Below are 11,308 nucleotides of genomic sequence, written 5' to 3' on the forward strand. Positions count from 1 at the left end.
TTGATTAAGTGAATGGACACAGCAAGCTCAGCACTGGCTTTCTGTAGATTAGTGGGCCAACCAGACCCCTTGTCCTTCCCAGAGAAAAGTCAGATCAGATCTTAGACCAGGCATTGAGTTTCCAGAATCTCATGACAACTTTTTCTACATTGATGGTTGCAGGAAAAAGATCATAATAATCATTAATGGTTGCAGAAAAAGATAATAATAACCATTAATGGGTTTTTTTCTGGTAATGTTGCAGCATTGTCCTTTCAGATTAATGTCAGGATATCCTTTGTCAAGCGAGTTTATATTCCATCTCAACCAACTTCATTCAAGGCCACAATAAGGTCACTGGCTGACCTAAATAAGGGAGGTAGGTTGAACATTTAGAAGAAAGATGAAGAAAGACACTTTTTATTTTGACTTTAAGTGAGTACTAGTGACTAATCTTTAACACACATATAACTGATGTAATACTATGCCATCTATATGATGATGTGACTCACTGTTATCTCATTTTTTGCTTACTTATATAGTCTTGTATGCTTTACTTTAAGCCATTAAGACCACTAAAAGACTTGACTAAGACCAGTCCTTTGGGGCTATATCTTGTTCTGCTGAGAGTGTATCCTTGGCTGCCAGGGAAGATGTGTGCATGAATTCTCTCACCTGTGTCAAGGTCAACTACAGCTGTGAGAATGAACCCAGCAGTGGCCGACTGCTAAGTCCAAGTTTCAAGATGGTGCAAAGGGATTGATTCAGGCAAGAACCAGATTTTGGGCCAAATTGAATGCTGTTTCTTGATGAGGAAGAAAAAGAGGGAGGAGGACCTGGAAATGCACAGTCCAGTGGCTGCTGAGATGATACAGCTGCAGAGGCCCTGAATGCTCAGTATTAACTGCGCTGGTTTGGGTATTCTCAGTATGTGCAGTGGGTGGCTGGCAGGGAATGGTCACTCAGGGGCAGAGGACCTGGTACCCCTGTTCATTCATCCCCTTTCACTGTTCTTGGGGCTCCTTTGGGAGGTACTAATTCAAAGGAAGTTTTTACTTTGAAAACTTCAAAGGTAATTTTGTTCTAGAGGTTATATGTGAAGTGAAAGGCTTGTTTACTTTTGAGTCTGTTTTTCTTAAACTTCTCAACTAGTTCTTTCTGGTTAAATTTATTTAAGTGGGAGAGAGATTATTCATAGGTGTGGGATTAGCATTAGAAGTTATTCTTTTATTTATTCTCATTCAACAAATATATACTAAGCACTCACTAGATGCCAAGGGTACATGGGCCAAGTGCCTGCTTCAGAGCTTGTGCAAAACCACAGTCTCGGAGGCATCAGTCTTGCTCTCTGCACCCTGGGTCCGACCACAGGGAGCGCTGACAGCCACGTCCTCTTCACGCTGAGGCCTTCTGGGGGGTGGTTCTTCGGGTGAGCTGCCGTGACTGAGGCTCCCCTGGTTGAATCTCTAAGGGCAGCAGCACAGGCCAAGGTTTCCTGTGAGTAATACAGCCTAAGAGGAAAGAAATGAGAGAGACTTCAAAGTCAACAATTTTGCAAAACAAATGAACAGCACTGCAAATATGCACATATTCACTTTGCAGGGTAGAAACAACTGTGTTTAGCACACCCAGACCTTTGAGGATAGGAGGTATCTTGTTCTTCTTTTGCATTTCCCATTCAATAAAGTCATAAATACTTAGCCATTGATTAGCATGACAAATCATTTAGAGAAGGACTTGGATCATGAGGAATCTGCTCATGAATTGCTTATCTTCAGTGTCAAAACCTTGAAATCAGAAACAGATATTCAATCTCTCTCAGTGTCTTTAGAGTACAGTCTGCAGATCATTTACTACAGAGTCATCTGACTGAGGCCACATTTAGTAATGCTTTTCAAAAATGCAGATTTCTGGCTTTCTTCCAAAGAGCTAAATCAGAAACTCAGAGAGTTAGTCCTGGAAATCTACATTTTAATAATGTACACAGGTAGATCTTATGTGCACTAAACACAGAATATCTCTGGTTCTGATTTCACTGGCCTCTATGTAATTTTACTCCACAATTTACCCTAGATGATGGTTCTGCAACACTTCAGATAAGCATGGGGACCAGACTGAATTCTGGCTCCACCACTGACTAGTTGCATGACCCTGGTCAAGTTACTTAACTTATCTATACCTCAATTTTTTTTTCTGTAAAATGTGGGTTATAAAGGCACTTATCATGTATATGTGTCTGAGGTTTAAATAAGACAATTCATACAAAGTACCTTAGAATCATACCTGGCACATAGGAAGCCCTAATAAAAGGTAATTATAATTGTTATTGTTATTGTTATTAAATCATTTGCAAAAATCATGACTTCTTTTTGTGCAAATGAAGGAGCAACAATATTAGGTAGAGTGTTAATGCCAAGTTAGTGGTTCATAAAAAAAAAGCCCTATTGGCATTAGGAGAGAGTATATTAGAGGCAAGCTGGAGACTGAAAACATTTTCTAGAAGGAAGGGATGTAACAATTATATCTTTCAGCAGATTCTGCTCTTAATCCGTGAAGGTCTTTTGCAATCATTGCATCATTTGTACTTCATAAAATTCCATGAGGTTAGTTGAACAGAGACATCAGAGCATGGGGGTAAAAATTCATGGTCTTTGTAGGTGAGGGTCCTAACTGACATTTACTATCTGTATGATCTTGATCAAATTATACGATCTGCCTTAGCTGCAGCTTCCCACAGCTGTAAAGCTGGGAGAGAACAAGGTAGTATGTGTAGAGCTCCTCACACAATGTCTGGAACAAGGTAAATGCTTAATAAGTATAAGTATCACTATTGTGAGTAAACCAACCCCATGAGCCTAACATCCAGAAAGGGGCTGAGCTGTGGTCTGACCCTAGATCATATTCCTGTAAATCTGACAGTTGTTGACATTTTATAACTTTCTGTACTATGATTTCTTTAAACTCTCTTAATTTACTCAAGAAACCTTGCTTTCTATTGTCTGGGATATTCATTTTTAAACTTGGCCTGCTGACCATGTTGATAAAATAGCACACTAGCAGAGGCCAACCTACTTAAATTATTTATCTGGAAACTTGACTTCCAGCCACAATGAACAAGCACATTCCTGAGGTGCCTGGTTTGGGTCAGGTAGTTAAATTCACAACTCACCAAGCAGGTGCTGGCGCTGAAGGCTGTGAATATAGAGGGCCTGCAGGCCTCCCACTGGGCCTGGAGTCGTAAATCCTCATGATGCTGTAAAAGTAGCCCTGCTGCCCTTGGTTTAGGTCTTGTCGGAGAAGAGCAGGTGATTTTGATGAGTTGGTGGAGTTCTGTAGGTTTACAAGGGTGTTGTAGTGTACTCAAAGCTGACTGCCTCAGAAATAAAATGCACTCTCATACTGTTGGATTCTCCCAGAGGAGAGTGCCGCCCCAAATCACTCACAGAAGGCGTCTCTTGATGCAATAAGCAAGAGGAATTTATTCAGAGACCAGCTAGCTGGGGTCCAAGTGTCAGCCCGACGCAGCGGGTCTCAACAAGGACCCCGAGTACTTAGAGTCAGAGGTTTTTATAGCATTTTCAAAAAGGGCAGTATTTTTCCACAAGCACATCACATTGTTTTTCCAAAAAAACACATACATTTTGGTTGACGCCACATCCTGGGGGTCTGGTGAGATAAGATCACCCTCGGAATGTTAGGGTGGTTCTTAGTAAGGTAAGCTTGGTATGTATGATTAACTGATTGAGGTTGGCTAACTAAAGGTCACTGCAATCAACGCTGGCTGACTAACTTGTTTTTCAAGGTTCTAATATTTTCCTATTTTCTTCCTTCTAGGTTAGAAAATGGTGTCTAAGCTTTAAGATGGCTGTACTTATGCTAACTTTCTATCTTCAATAAGGTTGATTCTTAGTGAAGGGTTCTACATTTCCCACTTCTCTTTAAGGAGCATTCCAATCATGGAATGCTTGTGTCCTCTTGTTGTGCGAGTTAATGATATTGTTGCCTCAACATTAGCACTTGAACGGTACTCACTCTTTCTCTAACAAAAGTCATCAGCCGATTTAGTATACAGGGTCCTAAAGTGAGGAGTGGTATAAGAATAAGTAAAGGCCCAGTCAAGGTGGATATCAAGGTTGTGAGCCACGGAGATCTAGTAAACCAGGACTCAAATAGCCCTTGGCCGGCCTCCCATTCTCTCTTCCTTTAGTCTAACCTTTCCCTAAGTTTTGACATTGAATCTCTTACTATTCCAGAATGGTCTGCGTAAAAGCAGCATTCTTCCTTTAAGGCTGCACACAATCCTCCTTCTTTTAAAAACAACAGATCTAATCCTCGTCTGTTCTGCAAGACTACTTCAGACAGGGAGGTTAGAGATTCTTCAAGTTTGGTAATGGATTGTTCTATAGTCTTTAGGTCTTCATCAATTGCTGTCCTCAGTCCCGCATAATGTTGGTTCCCTTGGATAATGGCGGCTGTCCCTGTTCCTACTCCAGCTGCGACTCCTATTCCTAATAATACAGCTAAGGTCAGCGAGATTGGCTCCCTTCTATACCTGTGTTTTGGTTCAAATTCAGCTACGAATGAGAAATCATCATGATACATCAATCTAGGTACTAATTGAACCATGATACAGAAGTCGCGGGAAGAATTGAAGACGGAAGTAGAGACACATGGGGTCAATCCAGTATTACAGGCCCACCACCCTTCGGGAGGAGGGACTAGATATTCATTTTCCCCTGAGGAATTTATGGATATGGTTTCATTACACAAAGCTTCATGAGTGGGGGGAACTGAACCTAAACATTTCCCTCTTCTAGTCACCTCGGTCAGGGTCAGCTTCTTATGGTTTCCCCAGCTACAGATCTCGTGGCTGGTCGTCCTGTTAAAATTGCCCAACAGCCCCAATCCTTCATAGTAAGGAGGTCCAGAGGAGAAACACAACCAACAGGATTTAGTAGTATTAGGGTTGGTGGTGTTTAGAACTTGGAAAGCCCCCTCAAGAAGATTGAAGAGGCGCTGTCCAGTGTCAGGAAAGGGGGCTATTTGGTCAGGGGTGAGGGCAGCAGAAATAGTGGTAGGGTCTGCCGGAGGCACCGGAGTCTGCTTCAGGATCGAGGCTGGGAGACGCGGTTGATTTCTTAGGACAGAATTAGGTCCTATTGGGGCAGCTGGAAGGGTCTCAACTTTGAGTCTGACAGTAAATACGAGGCCCTTGTCATATCCAGATTTGTAATATCTAAGTCTCCACTGCCGTCCAGTGATCTACTCATCATACTGGTGTCTCTTATCACTGAACGTGATATTTAAGGGGAGGCACAGTCCTGTCTATTCACAGTTGGGGGATGTGCGGTTCTGGGTTACTTTAAGGAGGTCCCAATCAGACACAGGATTCTAATAAACGTTACTCGTAGTCTCACAACTTCAAGAGTTACAATAAAAAGATTGCAAGTCCCCACATTGTTGGGTTTGTTGGTAGGTTCGTCCGTCACGGGGGCAGACATAGAAAGTAGTGGTCTTTATCTGCTGGCGTGCGGCAGGATTTCTGCACACAAAGCTCCATAAGCCACTTTGGCTCTGGGCTTGTTTTCCTCCGATGTAATACGCCGAAGTCGCGGGCCTGACCCTGTTTGCCTGCATCCAGCTAAGCTCGGGTATATCCCAGCCTCCTATTCCAGCAACTAAGGCGCAAACATCAGGGTGCAGGGATGGCCATCAGGTTTTAAGAGGAGCAACCTTAGAAATGGACCATACTGTCTCCCCTGTTTGGGAACAGACCTGCCATGTCAGTAGTCTAGGTTCGTGGGGGTTGGGGTCCTGAAGAGTGGGGAGTAGCTGGGCCATCAGAATCATCAGTGACACAATCATTCTTACACAAACGAAGTTTAAGGGGGTTATCAGTTCGAATTACTCGCCAATCCGGGCCTGGTTGAGGTGCTCTCTTCAGATGTGAAGCGTGGACCCAGGAGGAGATGCCATCCACTTTCACAGCTGTAGGTGTGGTCAAAAGGACGATGAAGGGTCCTTTCCACCGGGGCTCAAGATTTCCCGTTCGGTGTCATCTCACGTAGACAGAGTCTCCCACTTGGAACGGGTGAGGTACTGAGATGTCCTCTGGCCGATAGGCTTCTCGGATAGAGGCCCACACTTCTTTCTGCACAGCTTCCAGAGCCCGTAACCTTTCAAGCAGAAACTTATTAGTCACACATTCAGAGGATGTATGGAGGTGAGCTGCATTTAGCGGAGCTGGAGCTCCAAACATTATTTCAAAAGGTGTTAGTTTAAAACGGCTGGGGGTGTTTCTGACTCGAAATAAGGCGAAAGGAAAGAGGACTAACCAATCACATAAACCAGTCTCTATGGATAATTTAGTCAGGGTCTCTTTTAGAGTTCTATTCATCCTTTCTACCTGTCCTGAGCTTTGGGGTCTATATGCACAGTGCAATTTCCAATCTGTCCCCAGGATCTTGGCCAATCCCTGACTTACCTGGGCAACAAAGGCAGGACCGTTGTCAGAGCCGAATACCTTTGGGATCCTGAACCTGGGAAATATTTCTTCAAGGATCTTCTTGGACACCATCTGAGCTGTCTCAGTTTTGGTGGGGAACGCCTCTGTCCATCCTGAAAAGATGTCTAGGAAAACTAGGAGGTATTTATATCCATACTTAGCAGGCTTAATTTCAGTGAAGTCAACTTCCCAGTAGGCTCCTGGTCGATCTCCTCGAAGCCTCCTTCCGCATATTACTTGATGTTTGTTCACATTTACTAATTGGCAAGGAACACAATTTCTTACAACCTCGTCTGCCAATTTTCCCAAACCGATGACATGATAAGGGGAATCTTGAACCAGGGTTTTTAGATTATTGGCCCCCAAATGTGTCAAATGATGTAATTGCTTTAAGTATTCTCCTGCCTTTTTCTGGGGCAGGATAATTTTCCCATCTTCTGACTTATACATTCCAAGGGGTGGGGATTTTTGGATCCCCAACTTGTCCATCCGAGCAAGATCCTCGGGGGTATACTGAAAGTTCTTACTACATGTGGCTTCTGGGTACACCTGGAGGGGTAAGATGTTCGTTCCCTGGGCTGCTTGTTTTGCGGCTTGGTCCACCCTTCTGTTTCCTTGAGCTATTGGAGAGTCACTTTTTTGATGCCCAGGACAATGTATTATTGCTACTTCTCTAGGTCTATGGATGGCTTCTAACAGACCTAAGATTTCTTGTTTATTCTTAACATCTCTCCCGGCAGAAGTCAATAACCCTCTCTGTCTATATATAGCCCCGTGTATATGAGCAGTGGCAAAAGCGTAACAGCTGTCAGTATAGACGTTAAGTCTCTTACCTTCTGCCATCTTTAAAGCCTGAGTCAGGGCGACGAGCTCTACTCGCTGCGCAGAAGTGCCCGTTGGGAGTCCGCTGGCCCACACAACTCGGTCATCATCTACTACTGCAGCTCCTTCCATCCTCTTACCTCCCATGATGTAACTGCTCCCGTCTGTGTACCAGGTCAGGAGTCCCGGTCCTTCTAAGGGCTGATCTCGTAAGTCCCGACGGGTCCCCGTCTCCTCAGCCAGGATTTCCTGGCAGGTATGAAGCACTTCTTTTCCCACATTGGGGAGCAGAGTAGCTGGGTTTAGGATGGCAGGTGGGGCAAATTCCACACGATCACGATTCAGGAGTAAGGTTTGATAGTGAGTCATTCTGGCATTCGACATCCATCTTTCGGGTGGTTGTCGAATTACGCTTTCCAGCGCATGAGGAGCAACCACAGTGAGTTTTTGTCCCAGCGTTAGCTTGTCAGAACCTTTAACTAAGAGGGCCACAGCTGCCACTACTCTCAAACAAGTGGGCCATCCACTACTCACGGGGTCTAATTTTTTAGACAAATAGGCGACAGGTCTCTTCCAAGGTCCCCATTGTTGGGTCAACACTCCTCGAGCTACTCCGCTCCGTTCGTCCACGAAAAGGATAAATGGCTTAGTTATGTCTGGCAATGCCAGAGCGGGTGCTGAGAGGAGGGCCTTTTTGATATCATCAAAGGCCTGTTGTTGTTCAGATCCCCAAACAAACGGGGCTGCTCCCTTAGTGAGGGGATACAGAGGGGCGGCCAAGGAAGCATATCCGGATATCCACAATCTACAAAACCCCGCTGTCCCCAGAAACTCGCGAACCTGGCGTGCAGTAGTGGGAACCGGAATCTGCGTCACAGTCTGCTTTCGGGCTTCAGTAAGCCACCTTTTCCCATTTCTCAGAGAGTATCCCAAATAAGTCACTTGTTGTTGGCAGATCTGTGCCTTCTTAGCAGATACCCTGTACCCCAATTTGGCAAGCTCAGCCAAAAGGGCTCCAGTGGCCTTTTGGCAGGTTCTCTGAGTAGGGGTGGCTATCAATAAGTCATCAACATACTGTAACAAAGTTACCTGTGGGTTTGAAGCTCGGTAGAAAGCCAAGTCCTGATGTAAAGCCTCATCGAAGAGGGTGGGCGAGTTCTTAAATCCTTGTGGCAAATGAGTCCAGGTCAATTGTCCAGTAGTTCCTGTGGAGGGATCTTTCCATTCAAAGGCAAACAGCGGTTGGCTGTTCTGGTGCAAGCGCAGACAAAAGAAAGCATCCTTTAGATCTAAAACTGAATACCAGGTGTTTTCCGGGGCCAGGGAGCTTAGTAGGTTATAAGGATTTGGCACGGTGGGGTGAATGTCCTGTGTCCTTTTGTTAACTTCTCTTAAATCTTGTACTGGTCGGTAGTCTCCCGTTCCTGCCTTTTTTACAGGCAGCAAGGGGGTGTTCCATGGGGATTGACATTTTACTAATATCTCCTGTTCTATAAGCTTCTGGATATGTGGCCTAATTCCGTCCCTGGCTTCTTTACTCATTGGATATTGTCTCACAGTCACTGGTAAGGCTGAAGCTTTTAGTTCTATGACTACAGGGGGCTGGTTCTTGGCGAGCCCCATGCCGGCCGTTTCCGCCCAGGCTCCTGGGAACCGGTCAAACCACTCCTGGCTAATTTTGGAGGGCTCCGGTCCCTTAAAAAGACGGTATTCATCCTCTAATCTTATAGTCAGGACGCTTAAACTCAAAGGTTTATTCTCTTGATTGGTCACCAGAGGTTCCCCGGCTTGAAAGGATATTTGGGCCCCCACTTTGGTTAAGATGTCTCTTCCTAACAGGGGTGTGGGGCATTCCGGTAGGACAAGGAACGAGTGGTTTACTCGTCCTACTCCTAAATCCACTGTTCTCTGGGTAGTCCACACATATTGTTTCTGGCCCGTAGCCCTGATCACCCAAGATTTTTTATCAGAGAGGGGGCCCTTTGCCTGAGTCAATACAGAATGTTGAGCACCGGTGTCTACCAGGAACTCAGTGGGTTGCCCCTCCACTCTCAGAGTTACCCTGGGCTCGGGGAGGGGCTCCGAGCCCCGTCTTCCCTAATCCTCGTCTTCCAGCAGGGCCAACACCTTCTTCGGAGGCTTTTTTAGTGGCTTTTTAGGGCATTCTTTTACCCAGTGCCCTTTTTCCTTGCAATATGCACATTGATCTTTATCCAAGGGAGGCCGGTTGCCCAGGTGCCCTGCCTTACTAGTTCTGCCGCTAGAGGGCGGGCGTCCCTTGCCTTCTACCACTGCGGCCAAGATCCTCGTTAAATTTCTCTCATGCTTCCTATCCCTTTTTGCCTCTTTACTTTCTCTTTCCTTCTCCTTCCTCAATTCCTTTTCTTCCTCAGTCTCTCTCTTATGATAAACTTTCTCAGCTTCTTTCACTAAATCTCTCAGCGACAAATCTTGTAAGCCTTCCAATCTCTGAAGCTTCTTTCTAATATCAGGCGCTGATTGCCCAATAAAAGCAAGAGCCACTGAGGCACTGTGCTCCTCGGAAGTGGGGTCAAAGGGAGTATACCGCCTGAAGGCTTCCATCAGGCGTTCTAAGAACACTGCAGGCGCCTCAGTGGCTCCCTGACTGACCTCTCTTACCTTGGCCAAATTGGTGGGGCGCCTCGCGGCCCCGCGAAGACCCGCCACCAGAGCCTGGCGATAGATGGTTAGTCGCTCCCTACCTTCTGGAGAATTAAAGTCCCAGTTGGGTCTGGTCAGTGGGAACCCCCTCTCTATATCATGAGGGAGTTGCGATGGCCGTCCGTCAGCTCCAGGCACGTTCTTTCGTGCTTCCAGGAGGATCCTTTCTCTTTCTTCCGTGGTGAAGAGCACCTGTAAAAGCTGCTGACAGTCATCCCAAGTGGGCTGGTGAGAGAACATCAGGGACTCTATCAGTCCAGTTAGTTTCTGTGGTTCTTCTGAAAAAGGAGGGTGGTTAGCTTTCCAGTTGTATAAATCAGCAGAGGAGAATGGCCAATATTGCAGAGGTTGGAAAGGCGGGTCCCCTTCCTCTCCGAGGATGGGGGCCCCATAAGACCAGAGGGGAAAAAATACCTGGTGGGTCCATTGCGGCCCCTTGGCGGCGTCGAGTTCCCTGGGCCGGTCCCGGAGGCGGTCCCACTGCCCCGGTGCCTGAAGCTAGGGGCAGTGGGGGCGCTGGGGCTGGGGGCACCTGGGCTGGAGGCGCCGGGGCTGAGGGCACCGGGGCTGGGGGAGCCGGGGCTGGAGAAGCTGGGGCTGGGGCAGGAGAGTAGGGAGGGGGATCATCAACCATAAGTAAATCTTGAGTGTCAGGGTGAATTTTGGTAGTCTCTTTTTCCTTGCTCTGAGGTTGAGCCTGGGCCACTAAGACTCAAGAGCTCATTTTCTTTTGCACCCAGGGCTTTACCCAGGGTGGTGGATTTTCCACTAACTCCTGCCAGACCACAATATAGGGTTGCTGATCCGGATGTCCTTGAGACGAACTCTGAAAAACAACAGCTTTTACTGCAAGTAAAGTGGAGAGGTCAAAAGTCCCCTCTGGGGACCACCCTACATTAAGAGTGGGCCACTCGGAGGTACAGAAAGTCTGCCATAGCCCCTTCTTAACTTCTACTGACAAATTGTGTGCCCTCGCTCTCACTTCTGTCCAGTGATCTAACGTCAGACTGAGTGGAGTCGTTACCGTCTGTCCCATTGTCAGTATAACAAGTATTAGACACGTACAGAACACAAAAAACAGAGACACACAAAGATTAGACACACAGCGGCCGCACTTAGTTTTCTTCAGATTTCTGACCAAAAACCGAAAAGAATCAGTGGGCTGATACTCTTGGCGCCCGAATATCAACCTTATCTCATCAGATTCACTTTGCCGGAAAAACAGATGAGAGGCCACCAGGCGTCCCTGGCCCTCCAATCTCCCTGAGGCGTCCCCCAGGGTTGCAGCCTGCGGTTCTCCAAGTACGTCTACCGACCGCA

The 11,308-nt window shown here is 46.3% G+C and overlaps 1 protein-coding gene across 1 annotated transcript; it reads right to left on the minus strand.

Moving 5' to 3' along the window:
- Nucleotides 1-1,280: 1,280 nt before the first annotated feature.
- LOC118930129 (uncharacterized) lies at nt 1,281-11,024 on the minus strand. The gene is given in 4 exon segments (XM_057494628.1): nt 1,281-1,445; nt 6,548-10,258; nt 10,403-10,486; nt 11,013-11,024. Coding segments are annotated over 4 exon segments (3,972 nt in total).
- Between the last annotated feature and the right edge of the window lie 284 nt (nt 11,025-11,308).

The sequence above is a fragment of the Manis pentadactyla genome, chromosome 17 (assembly GCF_030020395.1).
Source record: "Manis pentadactyla isolate mManPen7 chromosome 17, mManPen7.hap1, whole genome shotgun sequence".
Lineage (NCBI taxonomy): Eukaryota > Metazoa > Chordata > Mammalia > Pholidota > Manidae > Manis > Manis pentadactyla.